The sequence below is a fragment of the Epinephelus fuscoguttatus genome, linkage group LG2, assembly GCF_011397635.1.
Source record: "Epinephelus fuscoguttatus linkage group LG2, E.fuscoguttatus.final_Chr_v1".
Lineage (NCBI taxonomy): Eukaryota > Metazoa > Chordata > Actinopteri > Perciformes > Serranidae > Epinephelus > Epinephelus fuscoguttatus.
The window spans coordinates 16,559,051-16,583,983 of NC_064753.1; the positions used below are offsets into that span (position 1 = coordinate 16,559,051).

General features: G+C 41.7%; 1 protein-coding gene across 8 annotated transcripts in view; it reads right to left on the minus strand.

Moving 5' to 3' along the window:
* Positions 1-1,883: 1,883 nt before the first annotated feature.
* celf6 (CUGBP Elav-like family member 6) overlaps positions 1,884-24,933 on the minus strand; it is a 151,663-nt gene continuing 128,613 nt past the window's right edge. For 5 of the 8 annotated variants that reach the window (XM_049566026.1, XM_049566021.1, XM_049565990.1 and 2 more), the window contains 7 exons: positions 24,160-24,307; positions 22,656-22,805; positions 21,784-21,846; positions 21,118-21,198; positions 15,250-15,393; positions 9,887-10,036; positions 1,884-3,786 (listed from right to left, as the gene is read on the minus strand). In XM_049566026.1, coding sequence (XP_049421983.1) covers positions 9,909-10,036; positions 15,250-15,393; positions 21,118-21,198; positions 21,784-21,846; positions 22,656-22,805; positions 24,160-24,307 — 714 coding nt within the window. In that variant the 3' untranslated portion in view covers positions 1,884-3,786; positions 9,887-9,908. Of the gene's footprint in view, positions 3,787-6,155; positions 6,197-9,886; positions 10,037-15,249; positions 15,394-21,117; positions 21,199-21,783; positions 21,847-22,655; positions 22,806-24,159; positions 24,308-24,933 lie in introns of those variants that run through there. The other 3 variants (XM_049565999.1, XM_049566009.1, XM_049565981.1) reach the window with 3 other exon arrangements.

A 24,933-nucleotide genomic window follows, 5' to 3' on the forward strand; every position in this document is an offset into this window, starting at 1 on the left:
ACAGCAGCTGACATAAGACAAGGTTTATGTTCAGCCCGACAGAGCCTCACTCGCAGAACGTATTCTAAAGATGGCCGAGACAAGCACAGGAAATTTCATTGCTCATGGAACATTAGATTTCCCATCGATTAGTTCAGCTTCACATGAATAATGAGCACAAACGGTTTGCAGAACATGGCTTTGTTTTGACCTACTTCACTTCACTACAATTCATAGCTTCCTGCATTTCCACTTTATGTCCGATCAAGGGCTGAGGATAACTGGGTTTTTACTCTACTTTTATTTGAAAGCAATTTATTTCAAAAAGCTGTCGTTTTGATGGGCATCATTTTGAATCTGAACTACTGTGCTTCACAAATATTCTTTCAGTGTTGAACAATACTGTGCTTTGCAGGTGTCCCAGCAGGGATACAAGCAGGAAAAAGAAAGTGTGGAGCAAGTTATTTTGTAAAAAATTGCGGCATCTGAAGAGATGGTTGAGACACAATTACATTTTGAAAGAAAAAGCACAATGACACAGGCCTCAGTGCAGCTGCTTCTACAGAATTGAGGATTTCCAGCAAAAATTGTTGGGTTCGACCCAGTTTTAAGCAACTTTTGTTGCAACGCTTGTGCTGAAGGCAAAAGAAAATGATTTCATACATTTTATTATCCACCTTTCTCTTTTAGGTTTTGCCTAAAATGTCAATCTACTTTGCAATATTAACAGCTTGCTATGATATGGAAGGTTTTATTCCACATCCTCCATCGCCTCTTCGGGTAAATTTGACGGTATTATTGGTGCCAGGTCAGCTGTCAGCAGCCTTGCCAGGGAGTAGGCACAAACATAATTCTCTCTAATCTTCCTTCTGTCATCCATGTGCATGCAGGGGACCATCTCTCCCGTCATTTGGTCCAAGTGATTATCCCGGTGATTTTTCACTTGGTTGCTGCTAATGTATAGAGGCTGGTGATTACAGTGTGATTAGAGGGAAAGGTGAAATAGCATGTCTAATACGGTGCAGGAGATAATTGAAGGGTAGTGAGCGCCGACATTAGCCAGGTTCGAAAATGCTGTTCCAAGGGGAGAGCTGCTGAACAGTTGGGCTGAGGTTTGGAAGGGCATGGCTGCTCTTAGGACAGGAGGGGGGGCTAGGGGGGTACATGGCACGCTGTTATCAAATCAAGACCTTCTGCTTATTTAAATGACAAAGTAATACATTGAAGATTCTGGGATCTGCTGGCAGTCCCTCCTTCAGTGATTTGGAATGGATTTGGAATAGAAAGCTGGAGAAAGAGGGAGGGCAGCAAGGAGGAGAGTCTCAGTAGTAAACAGGAACTGGTTGGACTGGAGCCTAAGGTACCAGACTCCAGTCCTGTTTGAACCCTTTAATCCTGTTCTTTGAGAGCATGTAGCACCGATACAGTGTTTGTCACCAGGAGCTTGATTACAGCTTCTAATTTTCTGGATTAAGTCGCTGGGCATCCGTTTAAAGGATCTCGATGTCATGTTTGGTTGTTGACTTCCTCTCTTCACCTCCCTCTCTCCTCCTTGCCTAGCCATGCCTCTTACCACCAGCTGCCAGGGCTCAAAGGGCTGGTGTACGGATGTGAGCTGGTGTTCGACAGAGAAAATTGGGAAAGTGTTCAGAGTGACTGAAACAGCATCGCTCCTCCCTCTAGACTCATTCCAAACATATTGATCTGCTTTTAGAGAAGAGCCCACATCCAGAGCTCTAAAACAGTCAAAATAAAGGCTACGGGGCTCTAAATCAAGACCTGACGGTACTGGAGTGCTTTACTCTGTCCTGCCTGGCGTCGGTGTCAGAGAGGCTACAAGCGAGCTGAGTGATGGTTAAGAGTGACTGTTGGATCTAATTTAGATGTAGTCTGTTTAAGCAGTACCCCCCCCCCATAGGCTCTATGTATAATATATGAAGAAAGCAGGTCAGGGAACATGTTAATAGTGGAATTTACATTATATTTGACAGAGCTAAATGAGCTCTAAAAGCCTGCACTCCTTTGCCATCAATACAGTAAATCAGGTTTGTCTTCAGGGAAATGTGTCTTTGTACCTGCCAAGAGACAAGAGGCAATTTTTCTCAATCTGGAGTTTTGCAGCAGCTCCAGTGGACACACATATCCTTGGCATGTCACTCACATAAGTCCTGTTTGTTTACAGCAGGCGTACTTTGTTTTTTGACAGAATTCCATAACGCCATAAGGGCCATTTCGTTTGTATGAGTTCATTCTGCTGGCAGTTTCAGTAGCTGTCACCTCACTCCTCCCTCGCTGTTGCCCTCATGACCATCCATTTGTCCATCTCTCTTATAGTAGAACCGTCACCCTTTAACAATTTGTGGCTTCATAATTCACACTCCTTGTTGCAATACAAAAGGTCAAGAAAAAAAAGAAAGAAAGAAAAAAACAAACAAACAAAAGACACCCCATGTCCATTTTGCTTGGTCTTTACAGTGGATTGTCGCTTGAACATAAAGGCCAGTGAGAAGCCTTAAACGTCTGCACCCTGTCCAGCACAGGCATTTTAAGTTCTGTCTTTTTTTTTTCTCTCTTGTCATTCTTTTTTTTTCTTCCAGAACAGTCTGTTCATAGCTGTCAGAGAGTGCAGTGACTTATACATCATGATGAGCGAGATATCCAGTGGCTGATACCTTAACATCCAAGAAAAAACAGAATCGTTGCGTACAGGGGCAGATGAATGTTTTCCTCGTCTCCCCCCTTTTGCCCCCTTTTCTTTACGACTTCAAGTATTTTTTTAAACAACAGCAAAAGTTAGCAAATCTACATTTTTTTTTCTAATCTACTTTACTATTCTACAACCTGGTGCTAAATCAGCATCCAGAGCAAAAGATCAGCCCCTATACTACGATTCCATGTCTTTTTTTATACATTATTTCCATTTTCTTTTATTTGTACTTACAATAGGCCACTGGATATTGATTTAATGATTTTTTTGACTACGAGTAAATTGTAATACTTGCAGCTACAAGGTATGAGTTTTTAAATATATATTTATATATTTATATATTTATATTCTTTTAAAAAGCGTTTAGTCCTTTGGTCCCTATTTCCTAAGGAATGATGCATGTAAATTATCCTGGATTCTCCTCTTCTCGCCTCTTCTTCTTCTTCGTCCTCTTCTTCATCTTCTTCTCGTTTTCTTCTTTGATCCAGAGCTTGCCCTGTCACAGAGCACAACACCTGTGTAGGCACAAAAACCAAAATGGCAGCAGGCTGGTGTGTGTGTTTGTGTGTATGTGTGTGTGTGTGTGTGTGTGTGTGCGTGCACACACGTGTGTTTGCGTCAGTACTTGAGTTGGCATTTGCACGTATTTATACATGTACAAAGTAGATTTTTTTTTTTCGTTTTAGATTTTTTTTCAGTGTAGCATCTTTAAATGTGTATGTTTGGTTTGTTATCTGTGTTTATGTGTGTTTATCCATATCCTGTGTCAGTATGCATGCTTTGAGCATAATGAGTCTATAAAGGTTTTTTTTTCCCCCATCATGTCTAAAAAACAGCAGCAAAAAGTTGGTCTCTGCAAAAAATTTTCTCCCACAGATGCCAAAGCAAAACAGGGAAAAAAGAGGCATTTGCGAAGAAGGAAAACAAACAAACAAACAAAAAAAGAAAACAACTCTGGGATTCCACTCTCAGTCACCCAATCTTTTCAGCAGGTTTCCAGCAGGATCAAGGGACCACCCTTCCTTCATGATATGTAGCAGAGCAAGAAGTCTTTGTACTTTTACTGCACTTGTGGAAATAAGGTGTTGTGGCCCTTCATCCTGTGACAGAGAGAGAGGGAGAGACAGAAAGAGAGGGGAGAATAAGGAGAGTGGATTCAGTGAGGCTGCGGCAAACATGCTCAGGGTTGCTGGCTCCTGGTTATCACACAGACTGACAGGCACAGCCAACAGCATGAGAAACAGACGGGGAGGAGAAAAAAAAAAGAGGAGTGTGTCAATCAAAACCAGAAATAAGTGGGCTAGAGGTGGGGTGGGAGATTTGTGTTTTAACCATATGGAACAGACATCTACACTGTGACAGCGCTAATCCAAGGAAGGCCTAATTTAAACTGACTACATCTCTCTGCATGAAAAGAAAATACAGCTGAATGTTGCCTGTGATGTTGCTGTCATTCATCTTATTGTTAATTCATTACAAACAAACTACCAAAAGAACAAGAAGGAAACATAAAGAAAACAAGACAGTGCCAGTGTTAAAATAGTGTAATGATTATGACAGAAAAAAACTGATGGTTGTCCAATGTGAAAAAAAAATTACACATTTGAAGAAATAGCCTCTAATTAGTATCCCATGAAAAACCAACCTAGCATCTCCCTCTGCTTTTGTGTTGACTTAAAATGCTGCACTGTCACTAAATGTGTCCGTGCTGCCGAGCTTTGGATATAAAAGATCTAGTTTACAGCCTATCATCCCTAATATGTTGTGAGCTGTGATGTGGGTGAAGAAAGGCTACGAAATCACAGCAAATCACTCTCCGGGAGCGAACATGAAAGAGACTGACTTTGTGACGGGAACACGCGTGCCCAGACGCTCTTTGTTCTACCTTTCCATTCCTGTAAATGAGCTTGTTACCATTTCATAATAGATCTGCTTTTTTAGATGTGAGAGCGGAGATTCTAGCTGATTTCTTGTGTGTGCCAAAGCGAGCCCAGCCATTAGAGGCATAAAGCACTAACAGTCCCGATTACAGATGCCCTCTTTTATAAGCCACTGGCGCAATATTCATTCACCACAGAGCAAAAGAAACACACAGTGGCTTTAAAATCTATCTTTTTTTTCCCCCCCAAGTAAACAGCTTTTTTGAAAACATCACAAGTATTTCACCCTCCAACTTTGTCAGATAATAAAGAATTCATTTTCTTTTTGTCCCAGCATTATGCCCTCCTCCCTGCACACTGCCACCTACTTAGATGGCTCCATAAAAGACACCTGGCAGTTAAGAGGCATAGTTGATGCCAGAAAGACCTTATCCCTCCCGGCTTGCCTGGCTAGACACCCCCCTGAGTTCATTGGATAGACTACGGGAGGGAGAGTCGCCTGCAGGGCTTCTGAAAGAATAGGCAGTACGAGTTCGATGAAAACGACTAACTCTTATCAGTGTTTGGCCTGGGGGGATAGAAACAAACTCACTTGCAAAGAAAGGACCTTTTTCACTGTGAATCTGTTTGCTGCCTTTTCTTTTTACAGATTGACGAACAATTATCTCAGATACAAGCCACAAAAACTTAATTTATCTGGTGCGTAATCCTAGCAAAGAACAACAGGCAGCAGCACATCACTCATCTGAGGTGTTGGTAGTTTGTTCTGCATCCTGCTTATACATCTATCTGTCTGTGCACTGTATGGCTGTATGGTGGACCAATTTTGGCCATGAGGGTCTGCAGCGATGCCTGCAGCTCTGCCATCATGGCGTAATTGGTTTGCACCCTCATAAATAAATAAATGGGAAGTGATTCTCATGTTAGGCAAACAAAACAATCTTGCAGAAGTACTCCCTGTGCAGATGGAATCCACGGAGAAGTGGAGTGTCAACATTTGCCTGTGCTCTCTGCGTGAACGGTGGAGATTTAATTGGCTACACAAACATAGGGTCATCTTGGCCATCTCTCAACTAAACAGCTGTCGATCGGTGGGAGAAAAAGGTCCTTTTTGCAATGATTCAGACTTTCATTAAAAAGAAAAAAAATCATAGTTTGCTGGAGGAAAAGAAAACACTTGATGTGAATGTGAAGAAATAGAGAAATAGAAAATACAGTACATCCATACACATGAACCCCACAAGAGAAAGTAAAACATCACAAGGGCACACGGTACAATAGCACAAAGGGTTAAAGGCCACTTCCAGTTATATTCAACCAACCAGTCAGCACGTCAGTTACATTATGTACAACAGGTACCAGCCAAGAAAGGCATCGTTTTACTGCACTCCACAAACTGCCAATATACAATATACAGTATATATAAATATATATATAAAAGGAGGGCAGAATATAAAGAGATAGAGTTTAGAGATATCAACGCCACGTCATGCAACGCAGTCACAGTCCCACCACATGACGTCATCCAAAAGAAAATGACACCATGGGTTCAACTTACAGCTGTGGGAACTTGGCCCCATGACAGGTGTTGGGGGGGTGTGTGGCTATAGCGGAGAAAGGCCACCTCACACTGTGATTGGCCATGTCAGGTTGCCAGGTTGGTGGGGGTGCAAAAGAAGGAAAGAAACAGTGGGATTTTCTTTTCCTTAAGTCAGAATTCAAAGCACCCTTTCCATATTTATTCCACACTCTCACTTATTCTGCCTGACAAATCAAATGAGGTTATTATGGTTATTACCATAAAAACTGGAAGAAAAAAAGAAAAGAATCGACAAGTAAAACAGAAATAACAGAACAAATAATCTTCAACACAACACAAAAAAGGGGGCCTTTTTCTTGTGCCTCAATGCAGTGGTGAAATATTCTCAGGCTGACAACATTTGCAGGTTAAAAGGTTGAATTGATGTTTTTATATTCACAAAGATAACCCTTAAGGCAGAAATGCATATTTCAGAAACTTGTCCTGTCTACAGTAATTGGATTTGCCTTGCATTGTTTGCTATGAGGGTGGCCGTACAGTGAGTGCTTCAGCTTTTTTGCATTAAGTTTATCTTTAAGACACAGAACGCAATTTCAGAGTAGCAGGGCTCCTGAGACCAGTGGAAGAGAATGCTGTCTGATCGTGTTTTTAATTCAACTTCAAAGCGAAATCGTCAGTATTAGAGGGGAAAAAAAAGGGGGCGCCTCTGAAGTTATCTACATATTGAAGTTTTTACCTAAGGAACACACAAGAATTCATCATTCAAGTTTCATCAAAGTTTTTCATCGTTATAATGCAGTTGGATTTAGAAAATTAAACAGTTACAGGTGAACTTTACTTATTCCAGTCTTTTGCTCAAGAACTCAGTGTACTATCGTTCACAATACAAGGCAATAAATGAAAAGAAAAATAAAAGTTCTTAAAAGCAGATTGGTCAAATTTTTCAAATCCAACTTCTTTATATAAGATTCCTCACGGTTTTGAAGAATCTATAAACCAGGAGCTGGCTTCAGAAGCCCCACTAGGGTATTTTTTCTGTAATGTTTTCATGGGATTGCTCTTGGTTTTGGTCTATTGGTTTTCCTTAACTCAACAACAGAAGTGGTGTAATAACTGAAGAAAAACACAGAGATGGATTGAACCAGACCAGAGACGAAGGAGGACATGAAAACACACACACACACACACACACACTCACTTGCACCGACACGCGCACACACACACTTCCCGATAAAGTGACAGAATGTTATTGTGGGAAATGTCTGTACTTGGAGGCATTCTGAGTACATCTCAATGACTGTCCTGTCATTCAGTGTTGTTGCAGGATATTTTCCATTTGTCCCTCATTGATGTTCTAAATCAACCCCCCCCCCCCCCTTCTCAGGGTGTCTGCTTTGAAAGCCTCTCTTCAATTAGCAGGACACGGCTCTATTCAAATGCTATCAGGCGAGAGATAAAGGGAGCATCTATCATTTGTATTGCATACCACCTTCCATTAATGCCATCTTGTGGCTTTTAAAGAGTCAAATCTAAAGCAAACAAATGGTATTACCATGCTTTTATTTATGGGGGAATATAATCTGGGTTTATGTTATTGTAATGAAAAGTTGTCTAGCCAATTGGGCGACGAGAGCATGCATCTATATTATTTTTGCACTGGCAGCTGCACTTTGTAACAGATGGGTGATGATTCTTTGAATCAAGCCTGACACTGTGAAATTAGTCTTTATTGAGGGATGGTGCCACTTTAAGTAAACCATTTTTTATTATTTTGTGTGAAAGCTCTGACTTTTTACGGCCCCAAATAAGAAACTGTAAGATATTGAAGATATCTGGTGGCAGATACGTTATCAGCACAAGTAAGTAAACATTTGCAAGATCTCTGGTTTGCTCTGCTTTAGTAGTGCATAAAAACCGGTGTAATTAAAAAGTTAAAAATGGCACATAAATGTTGGCAGAGTCCACAACTATTCCATGATGGTAAGCTTGATTTCATGAGGTTATATTTTCACTTAAATTCGTTCCATATTAAATTAACTCTGGCATAGTTTGAAATTACTACTTGTGTACAGTTTTGAGAGCCGCACTGCACGTTTCCAACATGTACATTTATAATGGCATTTTGTTATGTCCCTGTTTGCATTTAAAATGTTGCTTTATATGTTATTACGCCTGGTAAAATCATGAGCAGCCAAAGCATCCTGTTCTGCTTTGCTACAAGGTCACAGTCAATTGAAATGAAATATGAGGACATGCACTCAGATAACCAGGTTAAATTACAATACTATGACATTCCTATGCTACGTTTTTACTATTTGGGAAAATTTCCCAACAGTTAGTGACAGAATACGAAAATGGATTATGCCTGTTTCAGCTGAGAGGAGATTAGTGAAGCATCACTTGAACTAACCGAACAGTCCTTACTGGGATTGGAGCTGTTCTCCACCATTATACAAGCCACTGCAGTTTGTAGGGTGAGTAAGTGCTTTTCCATTAAGCATCTTTTTGTTGATTTACTTTTGTGAGTACAAACTTTTCTTTCAAGCATCCTGCATTTACTCATCAGGCTTTTCAGTGGTCTTGTAGGAAGTTGTTATACTATAAATCCACTCTGTATTATTGTACGTCTGCTTGATGAATTTTTTGAAAGTAAAGGTTCAGCTGAAAGGGCCTGTGGATTTTGCTAAGCAGCTGACAGAAACCTAATGCAGCGCTATTGTAGGAGAAGAATTATCGCTATCTGGTTTTATGAATTTGTAGCTCAGCAACTTGCATCGATTCTCGACGCCATCCTCAGTAGACGGGTAATTATGCACAGCTGGGTATTGATGATGTCATCAATTTGCACTGGAGCGTCCTGCAGGTACAAATTAGATTTCAAACCCCAGAAGAAACAAAAACAATTCAGCGGAGCAGGGCAACCTGACAGAAATCTCAAGAGGCTGATTCTGTGAAGTGGGTCTGTGCAATCTAGAAACTAGTGCCCTGATGCTTTCACAGCTAATATGTTAAAAAAAAAAAAGAAATGAAAAAAGACCACCTGGACCTGCAAAAACACAAATTTCATGACACATCGGGGCTCATGGGGACAAAGTCAGATAATGACTACAGAATTAGAATTTTAACTGTTTCCCTAGTTGACCACATTTAATATTAAACGAGGTAATTCATGCATTTTGTAGTTTTATTAGTCTGTCATATTGATATATGTAAATTTTAACAGAGTATTTTTTATGCAAATGATGGGGGAATGGGTTTCTACTGGTTGGGAGACTAGAGAGTTGGTGTAGCTCATTTTTCTCTTTGCCTACCTCATCCTACATTAATCACCTCCCTGGATACAGCAGGCCAGACACACACAAAAAAAAGCTGCCAATTGTTTTAACTGAGGTCAAAAATATATAAAATGTCAGTAGAATTAAAATTGTATTTTTATTTTATTAACTTCTAAGTCATTAATGGTTGAATACAACTCTTGTTCATACAATTTTTTGTTATTTTTTGAATTGCAAATTGACAGTATTATTTGATGAATGCTTTAATAAAAGACCAAAAGGTCATAAAATAGTAAAAAAAGATCCCATGTAGATTTGAAGTGAAAGAATAGTCAGTGTTTTTGCATAATGATTAAATTGAGATTTGAGGTAATGCACTCAGTCATTCACATCTACTGCAGCAACAAGGACTGAACTATCCCAGTGAAGTGGACAGTTTGGTTTGAGAACAGACATGGCATGGCATAGAATGGCACGCTATATTATGGCATGGATGTTACTGTACCTGGGTATGGACAGCAGACGAGTCAGTAAGGTCGGTTGGCATCCTTTGGCCGCTTTAGCTGCACCTTCAGCCTCTTCATGCCTATCTGGAAGCCGTTCATGGCCTGGATAGCGGCTTGAGCACTGGACGGGTTATCAAAACTCACAAAGCCTGAGAGAATGGAAGAGAGATGGGGGGGGCAGAGAAAAATGGGAAAATGGGGGAAAAAAGGAACAACACACGATGGGAGAAGAATGGGGGAGAGATGAGAGAGAAATGGGAAGAAGAGAAAGGGAGAGGGAAAGAGACCGGGAGAAAAGACAGGCGAGATGAAAGAAAAAAGAGGGGGGAAGAAGACCCTTTTTAAGTCTCGACAATGACACAACAATAGCTCTTTGTTTTCTCTTTTCAGCAGATTAATTGAAAATCTTTGAATTAAAAAGATTACATAAAATACCACAAAGGCTAATAACAAAGATATTGAAAATCAAACGAAGAAGAGCTATTAGAAACTTTGAGTTTAACTTGAACAGAGAACAAAAAAACATGAAAAGGTGTTCGAAGATTAGAGAGAAAAGAGGAGACTCATGTTGTGTGTGGATTTTTAGAGCAAAGTCTGTAAATGTTACCTGAGTGTTTGAGCCGTACAAGAGTGGCAGGGCTGCGTGTGTGTGTGCATTTTCATGTACATGTGTGACTGAGCATGTATCTGAGTAAAGAGTAAAGGGCACGGGGGTCGTGACGAGATGCTAGGAGCAAGGTGTGTAGGACGGAGGTGCCTGCTGCTCTGAGTTATCACCTGGGTGTCGAGGCGGAATGAGCCCACAGCTTTCCACACCGGGACTCCTTGCCTGCTCTTATCAGACACCTCTGTGATTGACGGCCCGAATTTTCCGCCTGCCAGCTGATTTGATCACACCGCTATGGGTCCAATTTAATTTGGGGGGAGAGGGCAGGCTTTTGTCAGTGCGGGTGAGATAAGGCTGCTGCTTTTACAAACCCTTTAAACAAACTGAGCAGGGAAGGGCCTGTCAGTTGGCAGTGATCCCCCTCCCAATCCCACAAACACACACACACACACACACACACACACACACACACACACACACACTATCCCGGCTTTAACGAATCTCCATACCTCACATTTACATCCACATGCCAAAGAGGTGATAGAACGCTGGGGCTCAAGGTATGGAGGTAGAGGACAAAGACTGCACTGCACACTTTAACTGCTCAAATCCATGTACATTACAATAATCTAAAAGCAGAATAACATTTTTGAACGAGTTGCCAGTTTTAGCTGTTTTTCTCGAGACAAAGTAACTGGCTGATGTTTCATATCTTTGATGCAACACTGTGTGTGTGATGCTGTGCAGCTCAATACCCAGAGCGCTACTAGTATTTGAGGTATGGCTCTCACAGCAGCCATCCATATTAGCAGAATGTCTGTGTGCATTGTAATGTTATGCATTTTTTATAAAAACACATGCAAAGCTGCAAACATTACAAGGTGACAATGGGGAAATACAAGTTGAGGACCAGGTTGGGCAGCTGAGAATGCTGCAGTATATACAGTAGGTCTCACGTTGCCCTAGAAAGAGTTACTATGTAGTGATGCTGTGCACTAATGCTGTTTGGTGCTATGAAAAACCTTTGCTGCTCTATTGCAGGGGTGCTTAGAGGTGAGGCTCTGATTCAGATGTCTCCTTCTCTGCTGCAACTACTATTGAACTCCCTTTGAACAAGTTGGTCAACCTGCAGGTTGAAGCTACCTTGTAGCCTAGTCAGAAGCCACGCCACAGATAGAGATGTCAATGTTTAACCACAGAGAATATTTTTGATCGGTTACGCATGTTGGTCTACAGGTTATTTTTGCCAGTCTTAAGTTTACTGTACCGTGCACCAAATGGGTCAGTGGGAGCTAGCTAGCGGCACTGCTTATTCGGCGATTACCGCTAGTTAACACTGTTCTAACCCAGTGCTGCTATGGTATTATTATTCCCACCGTTCGGTCTCCCCGCAGGTTGCCCTGGTGAGTAAGCAGCTTAATTTTGAGCTGCAAACCCCCTTAAGTGTTGTTAGCTATGTTATCACCGTTAACACAATGAGCAGTGTCAGCACAGTTAGTGGTACTAACGTAGTTAACAATGCTAAAGGGGTTTTGCATCTCAAATTGAAGCTGCTTACTCATAGGTGCTACCTGGGGGACTGGAGGGTGGCTACCAAGTTTCTGCAGCAGTGCTGTCCTGCGAGCAGGATGGCACCAGTGGTAATTGTGAATGAGCAGCACCGCTAGCTAGCTCCTACCCAACACAAGTGGTGCGCAGAGCAGCCAAGGCTAAAGTTAGCTAACCAGTGGAGACTGGAGGGTGGGCAGTGGATGCTATGTTACCACACGTTAACGCAGCTAGCCAGCTGTCCGTCAGCAAAACAAACAGGAAATATAATTAAAGGCAAGACATTTAGGCTACAGCACAAAACACTAAATTTCACTACTTCCAAATGGATAGCACTGTGTGTCGCTAAAGCTCATTGAGTCAATGGAGTGCCAGACTAAAAGGAAATGCCTCTTGTATTTCACATCATTTAGCATTTTTTCTTTGAAAATGTACTGCTTATTTACTGTGTTGGACTACCGAGAGCAAAATTCTCTGAGACTGACATCCCCCAGCCACAAAACTTTACAGTTGTAATAGATGTATATTCACTTATTTATTCTGATCATTATTTATGTTAGAAAATATATGGCATTTCATGACCATTTAAAGTGTCAAATTAACTGAGGATGGAAAATCTGTGCACAGTGAATATGTAAACATACAGATGAAATGAACATGCACACTCAACTTTCCCTGTTTGAAAGAAAATAACAAAAAAGCAAAACAAATATTAAAAAAGGCATGTTTTCAGAAGCCCTTTAGATAAACCTTATCTTCTTGTGTAGATTTTTTCTATCATATCTAAAAAGCAGTGCGCTTCCTATTGATGGTATATGTGTGTTGTGTGTGTGTGTGTGTGTGTGTGTGTGTGTTATTCCATTCTCAGAAGACCTTTTGAAATTCATTTTGAAGCTAAATCCAGCTAATTCCACTTAACAAGGTAAGCTTTGATCACTTTTAAAAGTCAATATTGAGTGACTAAACGCAGAGGATTAAGACTAATGTTATATCCATAGAGTCCCAGGTTAAATTAAACACAACCATATAGCTCCTCAATAGTGAGTGTCTATGGGGTGTACAAATTTGCCTTGGATGTTCAATGCGTTTCAGTGACTCAATAAAGCATCACTCACTAATAACACGGGCTATGTTAACGCCAGCATCACTTGGGCTTTCTTGTCATCCTAATTTTTTAAATTGCGTTGAGGTGAAATGTTTTATAAATCCCCAAGACTTTTCGTCATCTCACCTGCACAAGTGTTTAATATCACACCATGTCACACGTTCATATCCATTTTATCGCAAAGCAAATAAAAATACTAAACCAAACAGACATCTGTCTGAAATGACAGTGATGCATCCCTTAAGAGTATACTCCAAATCCTACTCCAGAAATACATCCTTTATAAGAACATGCTTCGAGTGCTCCTCCGGTGACCTTTTCATCATATTCAAATTTCCAAGCTTCTCTGTAAACACTTCATCTCAAAGCGTGATGTCTGGTTATCTCCTCCCCAAATCCCAAAATGGTGTTCACCTGTGCTGCAGAGAAATCAGGCCATGTATGCATAGATGTTTCTGTTGAAACTCACAATAATTATTCTGCAGCGGCAAGCATTTCTTCAGAAATACTTCATTCAAATGTACTGATAGCATTAACTAAAAATTTAACATTGTGTACGAAGTAGGACACTGTGATATGCTGCTTTTTAAAATATAGGTAGGTATAGATAGGTTAACTTTTACACCACCAAACCTGACATTTTTGCAGAGTGCATGCTGTATTTAGATGATGAATTCGAGGTTATGCTGTTTAGATTTTAATTAGAAAGCAAAGAAAAAAGTGATTTATCTAAATTAAAATATGTTGTAATGTTGAAAGGAAAGTAGGGAAAATTAAAATGCTGGTTATGTTAATGCTGACATACAGACTGGATTGTTTGTATGTTATATTTATGAATGCTCATTTTGCCCTATTTGAATTTAGCAGTTCTTTGGAAATTATCAGCTCAACTAACATTAAGGTTATTGGCTTTTGGTTAGTTTGAATAAAATGCATGTTTTCTTTACACCAGTGTACAGATGAACCTTTTTACCTTTTACTTTTTTACAATGGACAGTTCACCTGTCCCTCCAGCTATCCATTTTCCTACATCTGTACACTGTATATAGATATGCATACAATATATGTACACCTGTATGTGAGTCTACAGTCCCCATTAACCACATAATCAAAGCTAAACTCATGCATTTTTAAGATGAAGTGTTCCAAGTTCTTAGAGGCCTAATAACTTATCCCCCTTAATGCACAGCATCTTCTGCCTAATTTGTTAATGTCTTACAAAGGAGCCCCGGGGCTTCTTCTATAAAAAGGAGGGAGAAATGAGTGAAAAAAAAATCCCCACAAAAGAATCATGGGTTAAATTGCTGTTTTTCAGCCAAGATCTTAATTACTAGCCATGGAAAATAAGCCGGTGAGACTGATGAGGTCACCGCCCCTTTGTCCTTCCCCCTTGTTGACTGACGGATAGTGATAGCGAGAGGCATATGTTTAGAGGAGAGCACACAAAGGGAGAGGGAGAGAGTCCTGAGATGGACAGAACGAGACAGGTGACGGGAGAGAGGAAGAGAAAGCCTCATAGACATGCCATGTTGAAGAGAAACTGAAAGAAAGCCAATGCTGGGAGTCTCTCCCTCTCTCTCTCTCTTTGCCTGTCTCCTGGGTGCTGCTGTCCAACTGAATCAACAGTAAGGCCCACACCAGTCTATTATTATCTCTTTAAGCCCATGGATTCCACCTGCACTGCCTCCACCCTGATGAACTGGTTTGCTGTGTGGGAGGCGAGAGAAGAGGAGGGGAGGTGTGGTGGGATGCTGCTAGGTTGCCCGGCTGGATTACTGGAGGGGGGGGGTCTGGGAAAATGCTTTTCTCTTGGGTAAAGGAGTCTGGGATGGCACAGAAGGGGAGATGGATCTTGATTGTATTAGGAATGGTGTGATAGAGAGGGTGATGAATAGATGTGTGGAGCAAATAGCAATTGTGGAAAGATGTTTGGGTCAGTAGCTGTATGAGGGTTTCACGGTGGGTTCAGCCTGTGTTATTTTAGGCGATTATAGCGTCCAACCTCTCACACCACACACAGCCCCACCATCTTGCCTGTGTGATGGAGCGAGGGAGCCAGAGTTTTTTCTCCCCCTTCTTTTCATCGTCGATTTTTGACTCACCAAAACATTTGCTCTGATTGGTCGCCCGGTCCACAAAGACTTTGGCGGAGATGACGTTGCCAAAAGGCAGGAACATTTGCATGAGCTCCGCATCTCCGAACTCCTGGGGCAGGTGATAAATAAACAGGTTGCAACCTTCTGGCCCTGGTGATGAGAGAAAGACAACAGGAGGGTTACATGGGAGCATAAACAGTGTGAGAGAGAGAGGCAGGCAGACCATGATAACACGGGTGGAAAAATGACTCAATAAAAGAATCAAGATAATAATCCAAGAAATGCAGGAGCCATGCAAACACCATGTTTTGATTGTGTTACCTGTGGCACAAATATTAGTTGTGTTAAACCTAGTTATTGTGGAGTACACACACCGTAATATCATATTTAAAATGTTATAAGGTCACACACGTTGTTTGGGCAGCTCTTTTTGTGGTTTCCATTTGAATCCCATTTCACGTCATAACTGTATCACATAGGTGGCACTTTAATAAATAATGATACACAGTTAAATTTGACTATTGTCTCAGAAAATGTGCAGGCAATTGCAGTGCGCATGTAAACAGCTGAAGAGGAGCAGAGATAGAAGTAAACGAGATAAACAGCCAGAGATAAAAACAGAGACAACAGGAGGAAGAAAAAAAACAGAGAGGTTGATTGGAAGAGAAAGATTAAGACGATTATTTTGAGAAAGAGAAACACTGAGACACAGAGGAGGAGAGAGAGGGGAGGAGGAGGTGGTGGAGGAGGGGGAGGAGGCAGAGCATAAGCCAAGTTTTTGTCCCAATTACTGTGTGACAGTAGGACTGTCTTCCAATCTCTCTCCATCCCTCCACACTCATCCACCCAGCTGCCACATATTGTACAGGCCAATCTGGATAAAGGGAGGAATGAACTGGAGAGAGACAGAGAGAGAAAGAGCGAAGCATGGACGGAGGGAGAGAGAGATGTGATGGACTCGGGGACAGTATGCTTGCAGCTGGCTGCCTGGCTAGCATTCTCTCCTGTCTCATTGCTCTGGGTGATAGCATGACGAGATGAGACTGGGGCTGGTGAGAAGGCTGATAAGAGGGCTGCAGTGGTGGCTGGCTGTACTGCTGCTATGCCTCGGCAAGATAGAGGGGACACACACACACACAGGTTGACAGACTGGGGATTTTTTTTAACCATTTAAGGCTGAATCTCAGCTCTGTCTGTTTAGGTTTATGTGTCTTAGAGAATTCATGCTTTGAAAACAAGTGGTTTGTTTGAAGGGAAGATATGTCTGCAGCTGGTGTGTAAGGATGGTTGCTAGTTTGTTTCAATACTCTTCACAAACATAACACTACTTTTTTCCCCCATTGGTTATGCATAAAAACCTTACCTCTGCCTTTTTGAGAAGAAGAAATGCAGGAGCCATGCAAACACCACAAATATTAGTTATATATACACACACACATACATGTCTGTCCATTCGGCTGTGTGGAGAACTGTGGTAATCAGTGGTAACAGTGTTGTCACGATACTGGAATTTCTAACTTCAACACAATACCATGAACAATATAGATCTTTAATACCACATTCTGTGCCACAGGGAAAAATTGACATTGAGGGCATACAAGTTTTATTAAAAGATAAATTCAAACAGGCTATACCATGACAACAACTTTGTGCTGGTACTGATGTATTGATACTCCAGTATTGAGAAAGTTGCTTTAAATATATATTATCGATATGTGTTGATATATCGATATTTTTGACACTAAGGTCTTGTTATCTTGGGAACCACTTTTACTTTTACCCAACCAAGAGTAGGCCCTATTGAAAATGCATGTTGATAAGTCGACCTGGCTGCATTATTCTATGACTTTACACACAGTTTAGGACGAGAAGGTACTTTGGTATGATTTACATATTCAGAATTTATTCTTATATATTTTGGAGAGGGGAACTCCACCACTTTTTCCATTTCAATGTCTGTTGACAGGTCTTGTGGAGTAATACTACAAGTGTGAAAAAAGCTGTACAGAGCATCAGATGAAGACAACAACTCTTAAAATAATGTGTGGAGTTAGAAAACACTGAGTTTACCAGACCTCTGTAGCCTGGTCCTCATCTCTGCTTAAGACTAGCTAGGTTCAAGGCTCCATAGAGCGCTACAGGGATGACGTTTTTTTGCAGGCCTATGCCGACGTTGGCGTCACCCAGTTTCCCCATCAAAAAGCCAATGGGATTTTCACATTGGAGTTTGGATTATTGCAGGAAATAGGCTCTGTGGCAAACTAGAGTTTCGGAAACTTCCACATTTTGTTCTGCAATACCCCTTTTCCACCAACATTAGTGTGGGTTTTCAGGGTTATTTTGGGCTGTAGTGAACCAAAGAAAATCTTGGTCGACTAAAGTCACACATAATCTTCAACTAATCAATTAGTCGTGGGGAAAAAAAAAAAAAAAAAAAATCTGCGAGTTATATTTTTACTTCTGCAGTGGTGTGTCTGTAATTCTGCAGTTACACCTCCAAAACGCTAGTCAGCGGTGGAGAACTCTGTTAAGTGCTGTAAAGTTTAGTTCAAAACACACATTAAACATGGCTTAGTAGAGACAGTTTGAAACACAAGTACGCAAATTGGCTTCACTATAAGTTGCAGAATTGACAGACAAACACTTGTCTTTATCTGGACACATTTCCCCCACCAACACAACATGCTAACGTTATTAGCACAAGCCTATGGCGTTTTACATTCTATAAATTAGCCTAGCGTCTAGTGATCTTTCCCTCTTCTCATATAAAACCAGGGACAACGGCAACATTTACAGAGGTAACGGCACACAATTTGGCTGCATTACAACTGACAACATTCACCCACAAACAACTGTCTTATACTAAACACGTTTTCCAAACACATAAAACATGCTAACGTTATTAGCGCCAGCCTATGGTATTTTACATTGTATAAATTAGCCTAGCAGCTAGCAATCTTCTCCTTGTCTCATAAAGCCAGGGACAACAGCAGCATTTAACAAAGGTAAGGGCACACAATTTGGCTCCATTACAACTCACGACATTCACCTACAAAACAACCGTCACACTAAACACGTTTTCCAAACAAATACAACATGCTAAAGTTACTAGCGCCAGCCTACGGCATTTTACATTGAATTATCCTAGCGACAAGTGGAGATTTCCTCTGCTCATATGAAGCCAGGATAAATCCCTAAGTATAAATCCCTAAAGGATAGATCACACACACAACTTAAAATGCTATTTTAGTGGAGGCTTTACTGTCTTCACCATGTATTGTTTCTTATCTGTGAAACACAAGTAAATTCAAGCTTTGTTTCCAATGAGGGAAATGGGAATGAGAATTTGGTCGGATGACAGCATAGTGACCAAATAATCGACTAGTCGACCAGGAGACTACAGTCCTAGTTTTTTTCAACATGGGAAAACTCACTAAAAAAGGCAATACACTTGTTTCCTATAGTGATCCAGGAATGACATTTTTCTGGGGGCCAACATAGAAGTTAGCGTTGCCCTGTTTCCCTTGGCAAAAAGCCAAAGACGTTTTGTTCATCAAGATACTCTTATGAACATCTCTTGTATGAGTTTTGAAGCCTAAATGCAATTGCTTGGAGTAAAAAGCTAACGTTAGGCTATAAACAAACTATACCACGGTCCCATAAATGACCATCTCCACCTTAATGAGCCTGTAAAAACTGTGTTTGCCATGATGATGTTCTGTAGCAACTGCCTTTTTTAAACAACAAAAAAATCTTAAAATTCATGAGTGGGATATTTACTAACATATTTAATGTTGTAGAACAAAACCTGAAAGTCTCTTAAGCTTGTGTTAAACACAGACCTTATTTCAGGCACTTGAGACAAGGGAATGGGGAGTGCTAAAATGCTAACTTATTCCAGGACTCATTCCTGGGGCACTTTATTGCCAGCAGACTAGAGCCATGTACAGGCTCTGCAGCAGACAAGCATGCCTTTCTGTTTTTTATTTTACTGGTGTGTTTCGTTCAGCATCATGTAGAGGCCAGAAAACTGGTAAGTAAACGGTAGAAAGTAGCATATTGGCCAGTGAAATGTTACGGTGGTTACTTCTTAAATATATATCTGCTTGGGCAGAGACGGTCAGTATTTTGTGGTGGCACTGGCACATCACTGCATCTCACTGGCAAAGGGGTTAAACTTAGAGTGCTCACCCAGGTGTTGTATTTCCATCAATGCCGATCGGAGCTGGAGCCGACAAATACAGTACTAGTTCTTTCAGTACTCTATTAGCTGTTACTAGCATAATACCCCTGAATCTCTGACCAAGCTGTCGGGAGTTAGTTGCATTATGGGTAACGTCGGCATCAGGTTTCGACAGGCAAGAAGAATCATCCTGAAATTATTCTGTTCATACAATTACAGTCTGCGGTGATGTATTCAACCAAATGATCTTCAAATGGGTGTTATTATTGCCTACACTGAGGGAAGTCATAATGTTGGCATGGAGCTGGAGCAAAATTCTCTTTGCAGGAAAAACACAGATACTGTATCTTGTTTTTACAATCCATGAGTTTGCTGCACTGACTGAAAGCCTTTTTAAAAAAACCTTTTTGGTTTATTCACAAGTATTTGACACCCCTGCATGACTTTGGGCATAACACATATTGACATTTGCTGTGTCAGTAAGTGTTGCTGTACAGTATTGAAATGTAGCACAGAGCTGTGCTGCCTGAGACGCTTCCCTGAAGTGAAAAGGACACATATTTTTAAAGAGTACAGTGAAGATTTGTTTGGTTGAAATAATATTTTTGGATTTGGGGGGATTTTCCTTTGTTGACACACATACAGACACAGACTGATAGATTGTATTGTTGCAATTGTTAGCTTTCCGAGGGAGGTTGAAGCAGAGGCTTGACTGTGCCTGTGTATTCAGGTTTAGGTGTCTCTTGTTAAATGGCAGAGCTGCAGACTGTGGCAGTGGACTGAGACAGGCTGGGAGTGTAGCCAAAACCCAGAGGAGGCCAGAACTCAGACAGGCCACTGGCTCAACCAAGAATAGCTCTGTGTGTGTGTGTGTGTGTGTGTGTGTGTGTGTGTGGGAGAGAGAGAGACAGTATGTATGTCTGTGTGTGTATGCATTTCCACGACTTCTACAATTCTTGCTAATGGTGAAAATGTTCCGCGGTAGCAGTGAGAGATGAGATGTCCTTAACAACTGTGTGTTTTTGCTATGGTGTGAAATTATGCCTACATGTAAAGGGAATAAGCTGCTGGCATTTGAGGATAACTTTGAGTCTATCTCTACTTTATTCACACACTTCTGCACTGTGACCCTGGCATGCACTCACACACTGCTGAAAAAAAATGCAAACACATACAAACTTTTCCTCTTGGCAATGTTGGAGACACTCAGTTTCAGAGTTCCTATACTGAATATTCATGCCACTCTATGCTGTCTCATACAATCATATAGATGAATAATTGAGACTGACAAATGGCGTCAGAAAGAGTGATTTACCATCACAGTATATCCTATGCTTTATTACATCTGATGCTGTGGCATAAGAACGAACACTACACTAGGAATGGTAATAAATGATTATGCATGCAGCTAATTAATCTGATGAATATTTATAACCACTTAAACACATTGTAATGGACTGATTAAGCAGTCCAACGCTGCGAGTTTGAATTAGTGCAGTTTTTGAATAATGACAGAGTAACTTTCCATCTCACTGCTAATGTTCTTCTCTTTAAATGGGGAGCCTTTTTCTCACATTTTCCCCAGCCAGCTTTTTCCCTCCCTCGCTAATTCAAAGCAGCGCAGCTACATTAGAATGGAACATGGCAATTATCACCTTTTATCTTGGGTGGGCGCGCTTGCTCGCTCTTACCTTCCCTCTGTTGCTGGGGAATGATGGTTGGTTGCTGGGGGAACGCTTGGCTGATTGGCGCATAGGCGGCAGGGTAGGCTGCTGTTGCAAAGGGAGAACCAGAGTGGAATTTTTCACATCTCCATTTTCATATTTGACACAACAAAACTCAAATCATTATTCCATTGTTCATTTGCGTCCTCTAGACATTGCATAAATAAATTGCATTATGACTGGGAGCCTGGGCTCATTTGGCTGGTGGATCACTGCACAAAGAGTATGGCAAAAGGGGAGTGGAGTGCAGTTCAACTAAGCAGACACACAAAGAAAGAGAGGGAGACTTACACCGTGTTAATGAGAGCTGATGTCAGGCAGAAAGCAGTGGTTATGAGAGGTCTATGTCATCTCTCATGTAGGAGGCTATGGCAGGTTCAGATCCTCAGCTCTCGGTGTGCTTTTGGAATTAAGATTTTTTTTGTATGTGTGTGGGCGTATAATCAAGTCAACTGAAAATCCTTTTGCAATCCAAATGTAAAGTAGCCTAATCCGGGAGGAAATTGGCTGGTCGTCCGGCTATCTCTACCTGTCATAGTGTCTACTGATGTGGCAAACAGAAAGGGAGAGGGGAGAGGGAAATGGACAGATGGAGGAAGTGAGAGAGTAGAGGAGGTAGGAGAGACGGATCACCTGCGTAGTGTTGGACGCCAGCATAAGCTTGTTGGAGAGGGTCGGTCACCGTTGGACTCTGTGCTGCAGAGAGACGAAAAGAGAGACAGAGAAAGGGGGGGTGACAAAGAGGAAAATGAAAGCAGAGGAGACAAAGAGAGGATGGAGAGTGGTCAAGACAGGAACAGAGACAGAGAGGGATATAGAGAGAATGTTAAAGAGCGAGACACAAATTGGCTCAGCTGTAGACAACCATCAGGGGGTAAGATCACACAGGGAGTGGGAGAAATTTGGGTTGTCATATCTCAGTTCTTCAAAATGCCTGTTCGCCCCAGATGTTTGCATCAAATATTAACAACATGCCAAACAAACCACTTTGTAGTTCATTACAATTGCAGCTGCCTTTGCATAATGCAGAAACGGGGGAGTGTGTGTCTGTCAATTCTTCAGGAATCGGTCCCAGACAACATTAAGAAGCCGAGGACGGGCTGAGACACATCAAATTAAGCATAATGGACTGATGGATGAACTGATGGATTCATCATGATACTAGGGCTGGCTGCTCAGAAATCTGCCAAAGACACTGTTGATTGACCCTCAAGCCTTAAACACTTCAGTTCAAATCAGAAAAAGATGTAACCAGAGTGTGACGTAAAAGAAGGACTCTTGTCAACTTTTTAACAGTACCATGAGATATAATTTAATTTGTCATGTTGAACTTGTATTGTGCCAATTAGGTGATTTTCTTATTCACATCAAGTGCAATAGTAGAATAATTCACATACCACATTTAGTACAAGCGGCTCAGTGTCAGGGTCAGAGCATCAGTCTCATGACAGCAGATGTTACAAATTTATCTCATGTTTCTTTTATGTAAACCCTGATTGGCTCACCTGGGTAAGGGTGAATACCATTGGTGTAGATGGGCTCAGAGGTGGGCTGCCCATTGCTTTGAGGCGGGAGGGCACTGAATCCGTTGACCCCGATAGGGGTGGCTATGCTGGGCACGGCTGTGGCAGAGATGCCCGGGGGTGTGCTGGTGCCTGCAAATAGATACAGAGTCATTACGGAAACTGCAGGGTGCACACTTCACATGCTACACACTCAAAAATAGAGGTACAAGAGAAGTGTATTTTTGTACATTTTTTCACAAATGTATGAGTGTATAACAGGCACGTTATGGGCCCTCATGAGCGCAAATGTGTACCTTTTGACCCACCATGATGGTACAGTGTAGTTTGGTAAAAGTGGTACCAATTCAGACTGAGCTAATGGTACAGTTGCTAAAATCAGTCAAGGTTGCACACTGATTTAGGTGAGAGGGAGGTGGAGGGGAAAAGCACTCATCCACTACTGTAATAGAACACAACATAATAAAGGTAGCACTCCGATTTCTGAATATTTTCTCATTATTATAGCCTTGTTTAAAGGTGTATTTCTGTCACTTTGGGTACATAACTGCACTTTTGAAGGTAAAAAAAGAAGTGGTGCAAAATTGACTCCAAAAAAAAGCCACTGTTAATGTACAGTGCATTGGATGTAGAGACCTATGCATGTTCTTCTAACTGCCTTTCCTCCTTGTGGTGATATCCCAAGTCTGTCACCTTGTCAGTGCCCTTTTGTGCTGATGGATTTTTATTATTTTTCTAATCCAGGTGAAGGGCATTTAAGTCATGTAGGATTATGTTTGATAGGCATTACCTGGTATATGTAGGCCTTGTGGATTACAAATGCCAGGTACAGCGTCAAGCTACTTTATTTAATACATTTGCAATGACCCTGCCTTCAGGCGGCCTGCCTACTTAGTGTCGAGCCATCAAAGCTCTCCTCATGACAAGGGCCAAAAAGATAGTTCAGACTGGGGTCCGGGATTATCTCACACAAATCTTTGCTCTTATATTGTATAAGCCAAGGACTCTGCATCCAAAGTCATCGGATTGGCTGTGTTCCCAGAAAACACACACTGTCACAGAGACACAGAGGGAGAGAGCGACAGACAGACAGACAGAGAGCGAGAGGGAGATAATGAGAGAGAGGAGGAGAGAGGGAGACTATAATGTGGCTGCCAATGAGTGTCAAGGAATGCTGTACATCTTCTCCCATCACGCCTCCTTCAATGTAAGGCTCTGCTTCCTTTAATTCAATACAGGCATTGCCTACTTCAGCCCAGAAAATGGAGCCTACATCTTAAAAAATGTAACAAGGGCAAAAGCAGAAAGGCCTTCAATGAATATATTACTAGTGCTTCTATAATTCTTGCTAATGATGAAAATGTTCCAGGGCAGCAGTGAGAAATGGAGAGAAGGCCCGCATGTGTGTGTGTTTGCACGTGCCTCTGCTCTTGCACCCGAGTCAGTTAGCGCGTGCGTGTACATGCGTGTGCCTATTAGCGTATACCTGAGGACGGTGTCATGGGAGTAGCCACCAGGCTGTTGACATTGAAAGCTGCCATTTGCTGCATTTGCGCGGCAGCGATGGCTGCCATGGGGTTCAGGTAGGACCCTTGTGTTGCTGCCATCAGGGCTGCTTGCTGTTGCATCATCTGCTGTAGGATTAAAGAGCAGTGGGGAGAGAGGCGAATGGCGGGAGGGATGGAGGGAAGGACAGAAAAGGAAAGGAGGGTGAAATAGCCGCAGGACCAGAGCATGTTTACTCTCACATCTCTGTTTGCTTGGCCCATGCCTTGTTCTTGAACAGAGTGGTCTGTGTTGCCCTGCAGCGCTGCTTCCCAGCTATACTGTAATACTGCTTTGGCCTTGTGCTCATTATACCGACACAAGATAAAGGCTGTGTGCTGAGATGAGTTTAGCAAGCTGGAGACTATGTATATCTATATGTACTGTATATGTATAACTCTGCGGCGGTGGCAGAGTTAGTGGAGAGATTGTGCGTGAGTGGGCGATTCTCACCTGTCAGGGTGAGTTGTTAGCTACTGTGTGAGTGCAAAATCTCACAGACTCCTAACTCAGGCTGTGACTTTCATGTGTGAATATGAAATGGGGGGTGGGGTGGGCTGGCAGGGAAAGGGGTAGGGGGTGAGCGGGGTTTGGGTTCTCGATAATGAAGCGCACCTCTGTCTGAGCGTAAAGGCATATGTGTAAGTAGATGAAATGTTAAAGAGGCAAGCTTGGGTAGGCAGTTTAAATTCACAGACCAAGTCAAGGAAATGTG